This window comes from Fusarium musae, chromosome 2, assembly GCF_019915245.1.
Source record: "Fusarium musae strain F31 chromosome 2, whole genome shotgun sequence".
Classification (NCBI taxonomy): Eukaryota; Fungi; Ascomycota; class Sordariomycetes; order Hypocreales; family Nectriaceae; genus Fusarium; species Fusarium musae.
In genome coordinates this window covers 1,540,050-1,558,122 of record NC_058388.1, presented here as the reverse complement: position 1 = coordinate 1,558,122, position 18,073 = coordinate 1,540,050, and the positions used below count along the sequence as shown (strand labels likewise).

The following is an 18,073-nucleotide window of genomic DNA, read 5'->3' as shown; positions in this document are numbered from 1 at the left end:
GGCTTCGGGCTATCCATGTGAACAATTTTTCGAAACCTCACGCTTGACTTTTAGTCTCGCAACATCTCTTTTTTTTCATTGATTTCTGGGCTTTATGCTTGGTCTTGAAGAAGAAAACCCCAATCTTGTCCATAATGGACTGGAGAGTTTACCCAGTGAGGCAGTGCCCCTAGAGTTACGATTTGAATTTGAGCTCTTCAAATACGATTTCCAGTAGATTTAGCTGTTAGCCAGGATAGTACAGGCGTCAAGCTCCGTCGAAACCCCTTCATGTATGTATTTGCTGTGAGATGCGACAAAGCTAGACAAAACAGACTCATAGATGCATCGGCAATGGTACAATGGACACTCGCCCGTACTTCTAAAACATCCTCTGTAGATATAGCAGGCCCTGCAAACTAGTGATTGCTGAAATAGAAGCCATGGGTATGTGGACCGTAATCAAGTGCGATGGCGTTGGGCAGTTAACAACAGAGAACGGAAAATTCGAGTTCACATCGTGTCTAACTCGACGCGGACTGATGACTGAAGGTGACGAATAATGTGTAGCCTGGCTTCTTGAACGGAATCGGGAAAGTAACAGGTCCTTATACCAATATGCAAGAAGGGCTTGAAGTCGTGAATCCGATTGGCGGTCCAAATACGATGGTCAGATACTTCTGCAGCGACACTGGGTTGAAGACAGCCGTTCTTTGCAGGTTTCGGGTAGGAAAGAACTTGTCTGTCATTGGATATTTCAAGATCTTCAGCTGTGATAGACCGCATAGGCATGGCCCAGGTTTATCAACATTCTTTGAACTGGAACATTAGCTGAGGTCCTCGAAATACTGCTATCTGCAACTTACATCTTGCCTGGCACTTCCTCCAAGTCTCTGTATTCTTTGTCCAACACTCTCATGTGGCCGTTTTTATAACAATGGCACCGTCCGCTGGAGACCGCTTCTCCAAGAGCTGGCTCAAGTCCCACTCCTCAGGGACAGTAACGAGCCCCAGGTATTGTGGGTTTTAAAGGCGTTCTGCATTCTGCGCGGTGCTAGAGGTGGCGGTCTATTCCCTCCTGTCACATCCATGCCTAGCAGCAGCGGTTGGGCCATAGCGGATAACGGAAACGTATATTTCGATGAGGATGGCAACAGGATCGGGTCCCGCACTGGGATAAGTGTACGGAGGGTGGGAGATCGCAATGAAGCTGAGGTAACCGGAGGGACGAGATGGGTCTATCTCCCGGATTCGATAGGAGCACACATTTTTCGGTTTCCCATACAAGCAAGAACTCGGTCGTATCACCGTGACTGACGAGATTCCTATTCGAACATCCCTGGATGACATAGAAAGAAAGTTGACCACTTCGGGCACTGGTCAGGGGTGAAAACCCCAAGACCTCCCTCAGCGTAAAGTGACGCAGTTTCTGTTCGCTGCAGGGCGAAGAAGAAATGAACCGACGATGGTGGAAAGCCCCACGCCCCAAGTCAGCACCAGGAATAACATGTCTACCCTTGCTATCTAGACTCCCAGAGACACTACTTCCGACCGACGCCTTAGTTGGATGTTGGGTCTCAAGGCCGAGGGAGTCTATTATCCTTACATATAAGCAGGCCAACATTTAGGATACCAATGCGGTATCTCGTAGGGAAAACCGTAGGGTGTTTTGTAGTCCAGAAAACAGGCCTCGACTACAACCAAGGCCCTTAACACATAACAAATACTTTCTGCTTGTTATAAATGGTGCTGTTATTGGCTTACCTCCAGGTTGCAAACAAGTCATGTCTGTATATTGACACCTATCACGATATGTGATCATGAGAAACACAGAGACTTAGCTAGAAACCATAGCAATCCGAGGTTAAGCGGTTGGGTGTGAAACGACTATTAGCTACCAAATCCAGGAGCTTTTGGAAGTCAATGAAGTTGATTTTAGTTCTAGGCTTGATTTAAACCAGGTGAAGCTGATGAGCACTGCCCCGGACCGATAGTTTTTCCAGCCCGCTACGTTTTTGCGATAGACCGTCACCCAAGCTTCGCAGACAACCTAACGTCACGACTGTCAAACGAACATCACAGCCATGGATTCCACACAAGTCAAGGCTGCTGTCATCAAGCAGGTCCAGCAGGAGGCCAACTTGGTTAACGCCCGTACTCTCATTGAGGTTCGTCCATTTCGCAATTCCTTACCTTCTACCAAAGACTAACAATAGCCTACGACAGAAACTCCAAGAAACTTGCTTTGAGAAGTGCGTCCCCAAGCCCGGAACTTCTCTATCGAGCGGCGAGACGACTTGCATGACCAGCTGCATGGAGAAGTACATGGCCGCTTGGAACATGGTCAACGCAGCATACATTGCCCGATTAAGGCAGGAGTCTGCTAGCTTGCAAAATTGAAGAGGCGAAGATTCTCAAAATAAAAAAACCAACGGCTTGCGACAATTTTTATGAAAGCGCAAGATTGTAACATATTGTGACAACACGGGCCGGATGACGCCCAGGAGGAGATATTATCATGTACGAAGAATCGATTAAGGATAGAACAGGGCAATAGACGAACCGGAGGAGATATGAGTGGGATGCTGTGTCAATAGCCATGCCATGTCGTTGTATACAGCCTTCTTCAATTTCTGAGTTTGGGTATCTAAGTTCCCCCAGCAGCCTTCTTCGCTTCCTCGGCCGCTCGTTTTCGAGCTAGGTATCGTTCCTTCGCACTTGAGATCTCGCCCTCTGTCTTCCGGCTCTTCGAAGCTCGCTCGACTTCTTCCCTTTGTGCCGCTTCGTCATCCCGTGATCGCTTCATTGATTGCTCAAGCTGCTGCTCGATCATGCGTGACTGTCGTTCTCGTTGAGCTTGTTTTCTTCCAAAGTGATGATTTGCCACATCCTTCCGCGGCCGCTCAGCTTGTCGTTCCGCCTCGCGTTGGACTGATTCTTTCTTCTTTACGCCAACGTTTAAACCACCCCTGAGAAGCTGGCGCTTGTCCACTACTTGACCGTCTTCGTTGATGGCAACTGCGGCACCCTTCTCGTTAAGCTCTTTGGCGATATCGGCCTCTGTCTTCTCTTTCTCTTGCTCGTAGTCGTCTGCATTCTCGTCCTCGGGTGCGCCGTGCTTAGCCTTTTCCTCAGCCGCCCTGACAGCGTCCGAATGCCTTTGCTCATCTTTATCGAGGAGCTTTCTGTAGAAGGCAGACATGCCACCACCCTTGTTCTTCTTTGCCTCTTCCTCTTCCCGTCTCCTCTCCTCCTCTTCGAGCCTCTTATTCTCCTCCTGTTGTTTACGATATGCTTCCGTGACAAACTTTTCCTTGTCGGCGAATTCCTCTCCTTCGGCCTCTCGTTCCCGCGCCAATTTCTTCTCCTCTGCAATCAATGCGTCGCGCTTCCGTACGTCGGCTGCCTGCAGGATGTTTTTCATATATTTTGGCTGTTTTTCTTGATCCTCCTTCGTGACCAGTTTCTTTGGTTTGAGAGAATCGTAAACAGAATCGTACTCGTAGACGCTAGCATCGACTTCCGTGGCAGCCTCAGCGTTTCTTCGTGACGCCAGAGAGCTAGAGAGATCACCAAACACTATGTTTGGCTGGCCCTTGGATTTGAGCTTCGGGGGTTGAGTCGGAGGACCACTCTTCGGTTTGCCTAATTTGGTGATGTTGGCTTTTGCGGTTTGAGCGCTACTAAGGTTATCGAACTCTCCAATTTCTTCAGCTTTGCCCTCCCTGACTGTGCCTTCGTTGTCGGAATCATCATCGTCACCAAACATCGGTCTTCGTTTTGGTGGAGGGGGCTTCGACGCGCCTGGCTTCTTGCTAAGGTTGAGGCCGAAGGCCAATGGTTTGCTCATGTTGGGTGCTCTTATAGATCGTTGTAATATGACTTGGGCTAAGTGTAGGTTGAATACGTATAGACGAAATGCGATGTTGGGAACGGTGGACTTGGTGAGTTGAAAAGGTTAAGGTTAGAGAGTCTTGGCTGGGGATTGCGACGAAGGTGAAAGGCTCAGCGGAGACACCTGAGACTCAAGGTCACATTTGATTGGGACAAAACGGAAGGATAGCAACATGTGCAGGGCCGATAGTAAGAGGAAACTTTTAGGTTCAGCAGTCAAGATATAGTTCATTATTTTCTTTCTGTGCATTTCTGCTTATGATAACGCCTTTTTGAATCGCGTGGATATGATCGATACAAATGCAACCCCCCGTTTTACAGTCGGGTGGCGTCTATACAGGCCACTAGCGTCCCCATGACGTGATTGGACAACCACGACCTTCATGGGAAGAGGATAGGTGCCCGTGCAACCTTCAAATGAACTGTACCTAGAATCCTTAGGTAGATGCGGATCTATTTTCTTAAACCTTGACCTAACAAACTGACTTCAATATTCACAATATCATGGAGTCTTGCTCGACGTGTGCAACCATCCTCTCCTCAACACCAGCGTACACGAAAGAGAAGCTATCTCTTCCGCAAGATCGTCGGGTCGCATGCTGTGCGAGAATCATCTGTGGCAAATGTATCCATGTTCGTCATCTATCTAAATAATCGTCTTTTACCCAGCCTGAAACTAATACTCTTGCTTGGTAGAATAACGAGCGATTTGCCGACTATTGTCCATACTGTCAGGTTTCGACAGGGCCGACGTCTCTGCCGCAAGGGTTGAGGGAACCGCCGGCTTATACATCGCTGCCATCGTCCAGTTCAAGGACTGCACAGATCTCCGGCGCGCCACCACCATACTCCTTTGCCTCACCTACGCCGAATGTCGACGATGAGAAGGCTGCATTGGCGCAGGATGCTATCAAAGAAGATGCTCCAGATATCCTGCATTTCCTTGACCATCGCCATGACAGCGTCAACTCCTTATCTCTTCGATACGGCGTGCCCGCTCATGCTCTGCGACGAAGTAATAACATCACGAGCGACCACTTGCTCCTCGGAAGACGAACCGTGTTGATTCCTGGCGAGTATTACAGGGGCGGAGTTAGCCTCTCACCACGTCCCATCGAGGGCGAAGATGAAGAGCTGAGGAAGGGCAAGATTCGCCGCTTCATGACATCCTGCAAAGTCTCCGACTATGACATTGCTGTGCTGTACTTGGAACAATCTAGTTATGATCTTGAGACCGCTGTTACAGCATATTTGGACGATGAAAAATGGGAGCAAGAAAATCCAGCCTCTGGCAAGGGTAAGAAGGCCGACAAATATAAGAACCGTGGCCCGTTCTGGAGAGGACTCTGATCGAGCTTCCGGTTGGATAATTAGATTCATGGTCCGTACCGCGTTGCGGTTCTCAACACACGGCTCGGTTCGTTGATTACCTATTTTCTTCCAAGACAGGGACTTTTAGCCCCGTACGTTAACGCCGCTGACAACCCAAACACTTCAAGTTTTGTACAATAGCTTCATAGGATATACTAAAGATACCACTTTTCCTTCATCAGAATGCAGACCGTGTACGAATATCCTAAAATGTAGTCAGCACACTGCGAGGATACAAATGTCGAGCCAAGGAGAACTTACAGAAATTTTCCGTTCTATCTCTCGGACCGACCGGTCCAATTCGCCGGCAATCATAAGCTTCTTGTCGTTGGGCAAGAGGTTGTACCGCTCGCATAGATCGCCATCAATGACCCCCTTGACAGGAGCATAATAGCCGCGATACATAAGATGATCTCGTCCGGCTAGCGGGGGGTCCTCTGTCCTTAGGTGTTGTTCGAGATTCTGGAAGAAGTCCGCATCTTCACGGCTGACAAATGGTATGAAAACTCCGATAGTGCCCATGATACCGCTCCATAGTAAAATTTCCTGCCCACCAACTACCAGACTCGTTTTGGTGATACTGGTTGGTATATCCTGTGTATAGAAATGGCACATCAGACTCACTCTGTGAGGTGTGCCGTGAAGATATTCTCGCGCATTAATAAGATGCAAGCCCGTTTGCTCCTCGTCAGCCTCTTCACTAGCCTTCTCAGGGCAGCGGACAATGAACATATTTCCGAACTTGTCGCCGCCCGCCACCGACTCGTAATCTACCATGGTTGTGCATGTGGTCCACCTTGCGATGGTATCATCAACAAATGGAATGAGTTTGTTCGATGCAGGTTTGTATACCACGTAGGTTACGCCCTGTTGGACATCACCAACAATAATTCGACTGCCTTGGGTGTTCAGCGACACGATTTGCTGCGCTGCTACTTCAGCCTGAGATTTGCGGAGCATCTGTCTCATGCCGAGATCATATATACGCAACTGTGTTCCAACTGCAACAGCCACTCTTCCTTGAAAAGCCAAAAGAGCTAGAGGTGGTTCTTCAATCTTGGTCTTGTGAATGAACTCAAGCTCTCGGCCCCCATCTTGAAATCGATAAATGTGTAGATATCCTTCGCTGTAGCTGCGAGGATTGACGACCATGTCTTTGCCGGTGCCAACCACTAAAAAGCTCTCGTTATCTTGGCTTGAAAAAGACACGATTGCTGCACTGACTGCCGCTTCATTGTTCTCTAGATCAATCGTTTGCACAACCTGTCCTTCCTCGGAAAGCGGATCTATCACATTGATGCAAGATGCCCATCGACGTGTACCTTTGGGATAGCCAAAATCTTCAGGTGGGAGCACTCTAGAATCACCGTTGACGATTTTAGGGTCTGCCAAAAGTTGTGCACGTAACTCAGGTGGTAAAGTGTTGTTGTCTGCCTCGATAGTGTAGAAGAGGGGCTGGTCAGGGTGCTTTACGAGTTTCTTCGGGGTATAAGTTAGAGGAATTGATTTCTGGATGAGTGTATCGCCAAGCCGATCGATATTAAAAATTCTGCCAGCGTTAGCGCACGCCTCGATTTGCGATGACACAAGAACATGGTAGGAATGTGTTGCTTCAGTAGGAACAATTGGAAAAAATGCGTAATAGGCCTCATTGCTTAAAGCATAGGATCCCGTTTTCTCATCATATGCAACTGGATATCAGGAGTAACAAAAAGGAATAGTAACGTACCGTAACGATTGACCTTGTATACCAACAATGCCTTCTTCGCACTGCTCACTACTGAAGTTCCAACCCCACTCAAGGTCGACATAGTTTAGGGGCGTCACTACAAAACCTTTTGTGATCGGGTCTGCGTAACCAAGCCAAGGCCTGGAGCTTAGACCAAGCACGCACGTCTTGCCTTGAACTGTGACTTGAAAAAGTCGAACTTCTTTGGGACCGAGGAATTTTTGGCGCGTGTCTGTCAACTCACCAGTGACTTCGTCAAGAACTGTCCTGAGATAGACACCGGAGTGTAGACCGATGTGGAGATAGAGGGTAGAACCGCCCGACGACGAGTCATCCATTGCGATAATTGCCAGCGATGTTGGCGCGGCGGTAAGAGCCTGAACTGACTTATTTTCCAAAGTCGATTCTGGATCCAGGCTGAGTATGCGGACAGTGCAATCGTCACAACCGACGGCTAAGAACGAACTTCTTAATCGTCCCTCGGGGACGTCACCCAGACTTAGGCAAGTAACAGTACCGGACATCTCCTTCTTTTCATCATACTCAGCCAGTGAGCCGTCCGCATCCATCTCAAAGTAAACTATCTCACCAGAGCTGAGAGCGACAGCGACTTGATGAGCATTGGCTGTAGCAGCAACAATGGAGCGATGTTGAGGGGCAGCCCACTCATTGACATGACCATTACGCACATGTCGAATGCCCTTGGGATGAACCTGGATCAGTCCATCGTCACCTAGGAGCTGGGCAGCCAGCGTTGGAACGCTTGTGAGAAAACCGGAGTCACTGACTTCCTCAACAGTCTCGCCAATACTGAGAACTAGCGTACCGTTCGTAAATGACAGTACGATGTAAGCATCGTACTGTTCTGAACGATTCAGTTTCAGCGTCCAAACAGCAGAAGGAATTCCAGGCAATTCAGAGGCAACAATCTCGTTGACTTCCAAGCCATGCTTGATCATCCTGAAGCTACTTCGGGGACCATTGCCACAAATGGTATAGATTTGAGGTGCGTCTTCTCCAGTGAGATTTGCGACCTTGCAATCTAGGAGGGGGTTCATGGCAGGGATGCTCTCTACCAGGGCCAAGTTTTCAGTTGGCCGAGGGTGAAAGTAAACTGGTTCGTAAGTAGCCCTGGGATCCGCTGGGAAGTCATCACTATAAAACTCTAGTTCCTCGTCGTCATCACCGAGCTTTTCAAATTGGTAGAATGAGTAATTGCCAAACTGAGAAGCAACGTAGAGGAAACCGCTCTTCAAGATGCAGAGACTTGAGGCAACCGGAACAGTGTCAAAATACTTGATCTTGAGTCTTTTGACTTCTCCAGTGGGATTGCCTTCCTCATCCTCAATCATATCGATCGAGAGTTTGAAGAGATCGCCGTCATCTGTTTGAAGGAGGAAGAAAAACGCACCTGCACTGCCTTTCAGCTTGTGCATGATACCAGACACGATCGTACGCTTGCGGTTCGGATCCTCAGTGGCACCGCGTCGACGAGGGATGGCAACACGGAATGCTTCCTGATTTGAGTGTCGATATGTAATATTTTCTTCACCGCACACGAGCACACCACTAGGTCCATCATTTCCACCAGGGACCTGGAACAGAATTGAGGCTGTTGGGTCAACAGGGTCTGACCACTTACGCACAACGTGGTTGAGTCCTAAATCAAGCTCGTAATAGACCAGTTGAGTGTCCAACTCTTCCATTGCCTGGCCGGTCGAGTCTTGATCAATCTCGGAGTAGTCAATCTCGAGCGCGGCAAATACCGGGTTCGAGTAGCCAACATCAAGCGCAACCATAGAGATGACCAGGACGCCAGGTTTGTGGGCCTCAAGCGGTGACGAGATTGTGAGCTCGGCTTGTGAGTTACGGTTGAGAACATAGACAAGTTTGTTCTTCTCAGTTGAAGCGATCAAGCATGCTCTACCTTTAGGGTCGCAGGCTAGATACTCGCCAGGGATGACTCTCCGTACACCGGATTTGCCAAAAGTTTCGAGATGTAAACGGTGAAAGCGGTTCTGTGCAGGGAGGTACTCAATGATTGTGATACGACCAGAGTCGGACGCAATGATCAAGTAGTCTGGAAGATTTGTTAGCTTTGGGATTCTTGTAACAGGACATCAAGTACTCGGTAGCGCTATGGTCGACGCGTCTGTGGCATCGCTTTCGAATATCACTAAGTGATTTTCCTGAGAGGGGTATTGGATTGACTTACCCTTATTGCTACCAGCTAACCGAAAAGCGGCGAGGGAACGGATGATGCCAAAGACATCATGTGATAAGAGGGTAATTACCTTTCCCTGGGATGGATCGGGTCGTAGGAGGGAGAGCTGCGAGCCAGCAGCAGTGATGATAAGCTGTTCTCTAGTGCCTGCGAACTGGCCCAGGACCGCTTGCGTAACGTTTGTCGGCGGCTGAACCGTCAGCGAGTACAAGAACATGTTCGACGTGGTCGCCATGTTTGCGGCTAGGCGCAGATGAGCCTGCGCGGCTTCAAAGACAAAGGCAGGTCTGATTATGTCGCGTCGAAGCTGGTGGTTGGAGCTTTTGAAACTCGAGCGAGCTTTGATGCCAAAAGTTTGGCGCGCTTCGGAGGAACTATTTTGCGGCGCAGATAATTGTGGTCCGAGCTCTTTGAATTATCCCACTTCAGTGATATCAGGCCTGCCGCAGAAATCTAGGTACTTGAACTGTGTCCGGGATCTGGCTGGTTTTGTCTATAAGATGGAGCCTACTCTGAGGAAAGCAGCCTCGAGCATCTGTGGGCAATGTTCTGCAACTGTTCGGAGGCAATTGGTCTCTGGAGCGGCAGGTAGGCCATGGATGAGGATATCAGCCCATCATATCCGCAGACATTCAACGACCAAGGACCAAAGAAGAGCTACGCCTACGCCCAAGGACCGAGACTTTTCCACTTCCTCAGTGGCAAAATCCGAGGCCGCCGCACCTATGACCAATAAGTCGTCTCCATCACCATTGCGCCTGAGCCAAGACAACCTCTTTCACCCGTTTTCAAAGTCGCCAGTACCAGAGTTCCGGCAACGAGCTGCTTTTATGCGACAGCATGCCTACTGCCCTCACCCCGACCACCAGCAAACGAAGCTTCCTACCATTGCGCCGAAACCTGAGGACCTCGAGGCTGCGAAAGGCACCCAGCCGCCCCAGCATGTCAATTTCGAATGCCCAGACTGTGGCTTACCAGTTTATTGCTGCGAGGAGCATTGGATGGATGATTACGAAAAGCACTTGGAAGTTTGCGACACTCTTAGACAAATCAACGAAGATGACCACGATTTGCGCTCAGGGCGAGTATTCGAAGAAGGCAACCTCCCAGATCTTCAGATGGAACATGCAGCGATCAACATGACAAACTGGGATACTTTCATGTATACAAGAGAGTTCGATGCTGTCAACTCTGATCGTCAGATGAGACAGATTACCCGGCTCTTGACTTATCCCGTAACCATTGGCAGTATTCTCCATGAGCTTAGCCCTTACAGCATCAAGGCTGGAGAGCGAATGACCACAGAGGGACTGAAGAGTTTCAGCGGTTAGTGCAACGACTGACCAGAGAATAGCCATGAACTGATTGATGATACTAGCATTGAGATACAACTTGCATCCTCCTAAGTCAGGTCGAGGAACTGGCGTTGGTGAACTGAAACCCGAGGCACCAGCTGTTAGAATTTTCATTCTGGGAGCACGTGCTGAATCTTCTCTCCCTCGACCTGCCTGGGTTCAGCTGGCACATATGTTCCCCGAAGCCAGGCTACACCTCATCTTTGTTGGGCCTGAAAGCATGGCCAACCGTGACGACGAGTTTCCGTTGCCAGAACGTACCCCTTCAAACCCCTTTGGAGCCGTGGTAGAGGATCGCGTCTGGTACAAGATGAAGATAAGTACAATTGTGGATTACTACCACACAGTCCACCAGACGCAACACTTTGCACCATACGATCCTTACTTCGACTGCTTTGTGTTATTTCACCCTGGTTTGGGTCATCCTGCAAGCAGCCACGAGTGGGAAGAAACCCTACCCCTTCTCCTTGAGACTAAGATCCCTGTTATCAGTACAGGCTATACCCAGTTTGACATGGAACGCGACGTCGAGTGGGTGAACAAGAAGTCGAAGGGCGAATTTGATATTCTTCTGCAGCCTGGAGAGAATGTTTTCAGGAGTCTTCGATGGGATCTGAACGACATGGACCCCCAGGATGTCAGCTGTGGTAACTGGGGGGTGTGGGCATTCCGTGGCAAGAGGTATGTTGTTGTCAATCCGTTGTTGAAAAGGAGCTGAACTGATCGTACAATTGCAGATATGAGACGGCCACAAGGGACGCCTGAATATAGCCTTGTGTGGGTAGATAGAAACGAGGAGGAGGAGGCAGTTGTACCAATAATGTACAGAATCTGTAGTATACCTAGGTGCCGGCTGGCAGAATTCATAGTACCGGAAGCATTTCTCATCCCTCCGAGTTGAACATCTTCAAGGATGAGCGGTAGCAGAAAAAGAACATCTCCTGAAACAGAATCTCTACGTTTCCGTCACTGAAGATTACCCCCAGCTCAGGGTTACCAGCTCCCTTGGTTGGTTGGTTGGTTAGTTGGTTGGTAGGTAGGTAGGCTCGGTAGGTACTGTATTGATCATTCGATGGCTTGAACTGTATTCAATCAATTTATACCACTTTAATCGGGCTGTTTGGAATGCTCATTTCTGCTACTCGGCAAGTTACAGCATGGGTATGATAACTACTCCGTACTAAGGTAAGGTGTCTATCTCATGCATGCGGACTCCCCGCGCATGCAGCGCACGGTTCAGGTAACGGGCCAAGCCGTGCCGTGCGCGGGCAGGAGCCAGGAGCCAGGAGCTTAACATGGAATGGATGTATGCGGCCTGCCCTGCGACCCGATGTTAACTTGACTTCAACCCCAAACCTCGAAATCGAACATCCTTCAAACTCGCTATCGCCATCGCCATCGCCATCCCCCTCCCGCTTACTGACCAGGCCATGATACTGGAGACTCGCCAATCACTTCGGTCATGACCGCTACTCCCTCTAAGGCTCCTGCCGTGCCTCCTGCCCGTCCGCCAGGCCCACGCCCCAAATCGGTTGCCTTTGATACCGAGTCGCCGACCTCTGCCGATATGGCCTCTCCTACTCGCCGCCCTTTACGCTCTAATGCTACCGATCCCTTGTCCGACCGAGCGACTTCGCTTCTGATACGTCGTACCCTCTGCTCCCCTCAGTTGGGGGAGAAGAGCCGCGATTCGCAAGTGCCTATAGACGAGCTACTTCCACCATTGACTAGTCGCAACGATGTCGACCTTCAGTTGTACGCCCTGCTCGCTATTGTCATGAGAGAATTCGTGCAGAGCTGGTATAGCAAAATCACTACGGATGAACACTTTGTATCAGAGATATTGCACATTATCGCCCACTGTTCCCGAGCCTTGGAACAGCGGTTCCGTAAGGTTGATCTAGAGAGCCTAGTATTGGATGAGATGCCTGACTTGCTGGACAAGCACATAACATGTGAGGACTAGAACTCTACGACGCCATTCCTGTCTAACGGTGACCAGCATACCGTATCTCTCATAGCCCTATCACCAGACAGCCTGTTGAGGTCGATCCTCGAGAGGCCTACCATGCCATGTGCCCTCTGCCACACCTCGCACCAGTCCCCCACCCAGATTACCCAGACACGATATCCGACCAGAAGGAGAATGAAGCACTGTATCGCCAATTGCTGGTTCAGGGCGTCCTCGCGATCCTATTGCCCACGGAAGACCTCGAGAACCCTTGTCTTACGTCTCTCGTTGAACAGATCTTTTCAGAGCTTATAATTGGTAACGTCATAGCCAATAAGGCCGCTCAGCCATGGATACTGTATGAGGGCATCTGCATCACGGCCAGGGTCTTGCGACAGAGAAAAGACCAAGGGGTAGTGGTTACAGAGACCCAAAACGATGCCGGTGGGCCCAAGGTTGACGTAAAAGGCCGTCGCAGCTGGTCTGTAAGGTCTGTGTTCCTTGCGGTTATTCAGCTTGGGATGCTGGTAGTTGCCTCGCTCCGGTTTATCACGACTGCCCTGGTGATGGCATCGTCCCTCCCTGCTAGGGCCACGCCCTTGGATGAGAAAGAAGCTTTGCTGGATCACGACAAGTCTCCGCCGAGGTCATTCGACCCTGTTAAGGCGCCGATCCTGTCGTGTCGAGTATGGACATGTCTTGGAAATCTGTTTGAGCTCAGCTTGCGCATGCCTTGGCTGGATGGATTTCTATCACTTTTACAGTACGGCGCAGTCAACGGACCTGGACGAATCGCTGGCCACGATGGCCCTATTGACAGGTAAGATATGAACGTCTCTATTCCACTTCCTCACACCTACACCGTCACCAGACAGTATTCACCTCGCATGAGCCTGAAGTCACTGGACCTCCTGAAGCTCCAGTGAGCTTTCAGGACAATGACTTCTTCCGCGGCACAGGTATGGTCAAACGACCCGCCTTGTCTTGGGAGCGGCCCATGCCGTCTATGACCTCGTCTAAACCGCCATCTTCGCACGCCCAGGCAACCCACAACCCACAGCCCACAATTTCAACACGAGGACTATCAAACCAAGGCAACACCTTTTTTCTTGTCATTTTCCTCGGTGTCGCGATCATGTTTGATATGGGTCTTGGGATTTGGGCTTTCAGCCAATTGAAAGACATAGCGCTGTCTTTGACACCTGATTGCTTGACATGGTGCACGAAGCTAGGCCTTTTCATCCAGCGAAATGTCAAGATTACGCGCCCTGCCCATGTCAGCTTCTCCAAGGGGACTACCCGCTCTTTGACGATGCAGCAATGAGCTTGAATTGACTCTCGCTCCGTGCCGCGCCACCCGTCATAAGACTACCTTTGTCATTTCCGGCGAGGTTATGCTATACTGGCCTGTGGAACCATACTCAAGATTTTCACCGCAGTCTTGGCCACAACACTCGCGAACCTTCCAGGAGCGGTCTGGCTTGACCGGGCTGGTCTGACCGGTCGGTCTCAGCTCTTTCTCAGAGCCCGAGACATGTCGGACCCATCAGAGTCTTTTACACCCTCCACGCAGAGCTGTTTACACGATCCTTGACGACGAAGCAGTGGTTCGAGAACAGGGCTGACTGGTCATATGCTACCCACACTCACCCACGGCCTGATTGTAAACCTGTTGTGTAATCTCACATCTCTATCTGCATGAGAGACCTATACCAACATGGACGACGAATGCGCTTCCTCATCCATTTCCCCGCACCTTGCAAGCCTCATCTTGTAGAGCTCTCCCTGGTCCCCATTAGGTCCATATCCATCTAACGTGGGACGGATCAACATGGAGACACCACTTTATGCGCCAGCCCAGAGAGAGTGAAAGCCAATAGGCTAATAACTACCTCGTCTCGCCTTGAGCTTTGTTGCTCACTCTCACACTGCATTGCAGCGCATCGCATCACATCGGCTAGCCCGACATACACTCGACATGCCCCTTATTGCATATAACGTCTCCGATCATTGAACCCCCCACGTTGTACTACCTCAAATACAGATTAAGGCCAATACATGCTAACCTATCTCCCTCGCAGACTCCTCTCGCATCACATCAATTCCCTCTTCTCTCCCTCGAATCTGCCCCCTCTTCTGCGTACCCTTCGCGGTGTCCTCTTTCCCAATAACGCCCCTGGTAAGACGACCTTGTTCCCACCATCGTCCGAGTCCGAGCTGCAAGCCCTGCGTCGTAGAGCCGCTAAGTCTCTTTGGGGGTTGCTACCGAAGGGTGTGGGAAGGCTTTATTTTGGTGGTCGCTTATGGCGGCGAAGTGCGGAGAGCGAGGGTGATTTATCAGATGACGAGGATCTGGTAGATGAAATGGAGAGGCTGCTTCTTGTGCTAGACGATGAGTACTGCAACAAGCATCTGATGTACAGCATTCTGGAGCTGCTACTTGCTCGCCTGATGCCTGAGCTGACGGAGAAAAGCGTGACGGAGCTTTGGGAAGAAAGACTTGGCTGAATAGATCTGTAGACGCTCTTTTAGACTAATGATACCCCTTTGTTGACAAGTTAATAATGCATAACCAGAGTTTGGGGAAATCACAGCAATATGGAACGATAAGAGTCAAGAGCAAGGACATTCCAAAATGCACAAATGCCGCCCATTCAACTAAAGAAGGGATGCCCTCGACTGCCAGGCATTTGACCACCTCCAGTGCACCCTCGAGCTGCTCGTGGGCTACACTCAACTAGCATCAGCACTCATTCCCTCAACCAAAGAGCCTCTTCGGCCTCTTTTCCATTGCCGTCCTGAAAACCATAGCGACTTCAACAAGGCGCTTTGTGAACCATGTACCACCTCGTTCCCTGTGACATATCATGCCATACCACGCCGTGTCGTGCCGTGCCTCGCAGCAGATACCTTCTCATCTTCGAACAGAATATAGACAAGAAATGATAATGATATAAAGAAACGAGCGTATGCGCAGACAATTAACCCCTCCACGTCAATGCCGTAAAATGCAACCAGGAAAAACGAAAAGATGTATATGGGAAATGAAGAACATTCAAAAAGGAAACAAACACTGACAAACGCAGCATGTTGCGTTGCCCCTTAAACTGTTGTTGCCGAGATCGTCGCCCTGATGTGTACCCCTTCCCTGCTACCATGTAGTCCTTGACCCCATAATTTCCACCTATTTCCGATCATTTGCCTCTTCCTTCGCACCTCGTTTGTGAAACGAGCAGTTTTCAATTGTAACTTCGTGTGGACGACTGTTTTTATATGGTTCTTCGGGCTCGCGCGAGCGGCAGAATAAACTTTCCAAGGATGGTATCGAGTATAAGAAAAAGTTCGCTCCCGTTAACCTGGGTTTTCTGTCATTTTGATTTCAGGGGTTTTTTTTTAATGAAAAAAGAATAGTCGGCCAAAGTGCGGTGGAAATGCAAAACAGACTCAACAAACACTTCAAATCGTGGCCAGTGCCATCGTTTTGAATGCTCTTATTGTCCGTTACCCGCGTGAGCAGGGCGCTGACCCAAAATGGCCCCAACCACGATATTCTAAGCACCCTTATGCCCTCAGGAAAATCCCATTTGAACAGAGACTTGATTGATAAGACATCAGTACGAAAAAGAAACACACAGTCAATGCTATGAGCATGGCCCGACTTCAAGCCGATTCCATCTTGGTCGACAGGAGGACAGGGGCTTCAACATCGCCTTCCGGGATTCGAGAGAGTCCTCCTATCGACGGTCTACCTTGGTGGATCTTGAGCTTTTTGGTCAGCTGAACGATTGACATATAGTCGTTGGAATCGAAAGTGCCAGCAGTCTGGATGTAATTCAGGAGTGTCTGTGCGGCCCGGCGGGCGTCCTCCTGGGAGGGCGAGACTGGAGAAGAATCAACAGGTGTGGATGAGGTAGCACTTGTCGCTGCTGTGGATCGATTTATACTTGAGTTGCTGCTGCTGCGGCGTAGCATTGGAGGGGGTGAGTTGACGTTGGTATCGATGCTAAATGGCGCCTGAAGTTCATGCTGCGGCGATTCTAAAGCCGAAGACGGTGCGGTGGAAGATGGAGGATGACGAGGAGTTATTGGTTCCGTTGACGATGAGACTTGATTCACATAGTCAATGTTGAGTGACGGGAATGTGTTGCTTCTTTTCTCTCTGTGCTGGTAATCGGTACCTCGAAGTTGATCCATAGGGAATCCTCCCACATTGGGGTCGGGGGAGAAAGTAAAAGTTCCAGTTGGGCTCATGGTGCCAGAGAATGAAGAGGCCGTATTATCTCGAAAGTCGCTCGAAAGTGAGGTTGTTGACTGGGACTCGGGATGCTTATACCCAAAGTCAAAGTCTATTCCATCAGCGTGTGCCTCCTCATCGCTTCGACTTCCTGAAAGCGGTGAAAGCTGGCCCGTTGGCGAAGGCGACAGATCGCTGGACTTCGAGGCAAGTGTCGAGAGTCTTGCACTATCCGGAATATTTGCCTCTGAAGCCCGCCGCATCAACTTGCCTGGTCCAATTCCGTGCTTTTGTTTAAACTTCTGCAGCCAGCTGCTATTCAAATTATTCAGGACACTCTCCTGGTTTCCACTCGCATGAGCAAAAAGCCTGGCCTGTTCCATAATCTCCTCGTCGCTGACTTGGAAACCTCGCTGTTGCTGTCTCCTGACGTAGTTGCTGAGTGTGCGGTCGAAATCTGGATGTTTACCCTTGCCACGCTTGACAGCGGCATTTTCTGGCTCTTGGTCTCGCTTTAGGTACTGATCTTTATGCCTCAAAACCTTGGAAACTGTGCTGTTGTCAAGTTTGTCAGATTCTCGATGGCGAATTGTAACTTTGGATCCAAAAATGCCTACCTTCTTTCAACGCCGAATCGGGCTCCAATATCGGCTTGTCGGGTACCAGGGTTATCTTCATGGAATTGGCACATGGCTCGTTTCTGTTCCGTGGTAAGAGTCTTCCTCGATTTCTCGTGCTGTGTCGGTAACCTAGGGGGCTCCACGGGCGGTGCGCTGGTAGCTGGTGTCATTGATAAGGGTGGTGCCGAGTAACTCTGTGGCGGAGCCGGGTTTGTCAGTTGGCTCGGCCAAGTTGTATTCAGAAGGGGCAGTTGATGATGAGCCATAGGTGTTGGAGATGGCTGTAGCATCTGATGTGTTTGGGGTGGTGGAGGAGGCATTCGATTTATTGACTCCGAGGGCAGTCCATGATTGACAAAGGCGCCAAAGGATGGATATTCAGTCAAGGGGCTTGCGCTATATGGGCTTTGACTGTAAGGGCTCATGCTTGTCCAGGCATCGCTCCCATACCCATTACTCTGGGCCATGGTGCTATCATGTCCCATTGCAGTTGTCCCATTGGGGTTGTTCATTGTTGTATGTGCTGCCTAACTGGCACTGGATAAAGAAAAGGAGGCTTTGCAGCCGTTTCATATACTGATAGATCCAACAGTCTCGTCTGCAAGAATCCTCGGGGAACAAGAGGCGAAACGATTGGGGCCGAGTTCCTGGAAGCTGGAAGCAGTGTTGGAGGGGACGAAAAGACTTGGTGTGATGTTGCTCACATTTGACACCAG

At 49.9% G+C, this 18,073-nt stretch overlaps 8 protein-coding genes across 8 annotated transcripts; 5 read left to right on the top strand and 3 right to left on the bottom strand.

Annotated features, from left to right (window-relative positions):
- Positions 1–2,063: 2,063 nt before the first annotated feature.
- Positions 2,064–2,379, top strand: TIM13 (protein translocase subunit; the record flags this gene model as incomplete). Its single annotated transcript, XM_044820161.1, has 2 exons — positions 2,064–2,147; positions 2,206–2,379. The coding sequence occupies 2 exons, from the start codon at positions 2,064–2,066 to the stop codon at positions 2,377–2,379; spliced, it is 258 nt and encodes an 85-aa protein (XP_044684461.1).
- Positions 2,380–2,626: 247 nt separating this feature from the next.
- On the bottom strand, positions 2,627–3,829 carry J7337_002431 (uncharacterized protein; the record flags this gene model as incomplete). The annotated part of the gene is made up of 1 exon (XM_044820160.1): positions 2,627–3,829. One exon carries the CDS (start codon positions 3,827–3,829, stop codon positions 2,627–2,629), a length of 1,203 nt encoding a protein of 400 aa, XP_044684460.1.
- Positions 3,830–4,377: 548 nt separating this feature from the next.
- On the top strand, positions 4,378–5,223 carry J7337_002430 (uncharacterized protein; the record flags this gene model as incomplete). The annotated part of the gene is made up of 2 exons (XM_044820159.1): positions 4,378–4,506; positions 4,570–5,223. 2 exons carry the CDS (start codon positions 4,378–4,380, stop codon positions 5,221–5,223), a joined length of 783 nt encoding a protein of 260 aa, XP_044684459.1.
- A 199-nt stretch (positions 5,224–5,422) lies between these two features.
- On the bottom strand, positions 5,423–9,432 carry MSP5_2 (Pre-mRNA-splicing factor rse1; the record flags this gene model as incomplete). Its single annotated transcript, XM_044820158.1, has 4 exons — positions 5,423–5,449; positions 5,506–6,793; positions 6,974–9,053; positions 9,189–9,432. 4 exons carry the CDS (start codon positions 9,430–9,432, stop codon positions 5,423–5,425), a joined length of 3,639 nt encoding a protein of 1,212 aa, XP_044684458.1.
- Positions 9,433–9,922: 490 nt separating this feature from the next.
- J7337_002428 (uncharacterized protein) lies at positions 9,923–11,317 on the top strand (the record flags this gene model as incomplete). The annotated part of the gene is made up of 3 exons (XM_044820157.1): positions 9,923–10,523; positions 10,576–11,233; positions 11,290–11,317. 3 exons carry the CDS (start codon positions 9,923–9,925, stop codon positions 11,315–11,317), a joined length of 1,287 nt encoding a protein of 428 aa, XP_044684457.1.
- A 697-nt stretch (positions 11,318–12,014) lies between these two features.
- Positions 12,015–13,327, top strand: J7337_002427 (uncharacterized protein; the record flags this gene model as incomplete). Its single annotated transcript, XM_044820156.1, has 2 exons — positions 12,015–12,507; positions 12,555–13,327. 2 exons carry the CDS (start codon positions 12,015–12,017, stop codon positions 13,325–13,327), a joined length of 1,266 nt encoding a protein of 421 aa, XP_044684456.1.
- Positions 13,328–14,334: 1,007 nt separating this feature from the next.
- On the top strand, positions 14,335–15,011 carry J7337_002426 (uncharacterized protein; the record flags this gene model as incomplete). The annotated part of the gene is made up of 2 exons (XM_044820155.1): positions 14,335–14,369; positions 14,585–15,011. The coding sequence occupies 2 exons, from the start codon at positions 14,335–14,337 to the stop codon at positions 15,009–15,011; spliced, it is 462 nt and encodes a 153-aa protein (XP_044684455.1).
- Positions 15,012–16,163: 1,152 nt separating this feature from the next.
- J7337_002425 (uncharacterized protein) lies at positions 16,164–17,527 on the bottom strand (the record flags this gene model as incomplete). Its single annotated transcript, XM_044820154.1, has 2 exons — positions 16,164–17,292; positions 17,355–17,527. 2 exons carry the CDS (start codon positions 17,525–17,527, stop codon positions 16,164–16,166), a joined length of 1,302 nt encoding a protein of 433 aa, XP_044684454.1.
- Positions 17,528–18,073: the final 546 nt, after the last annotated feature.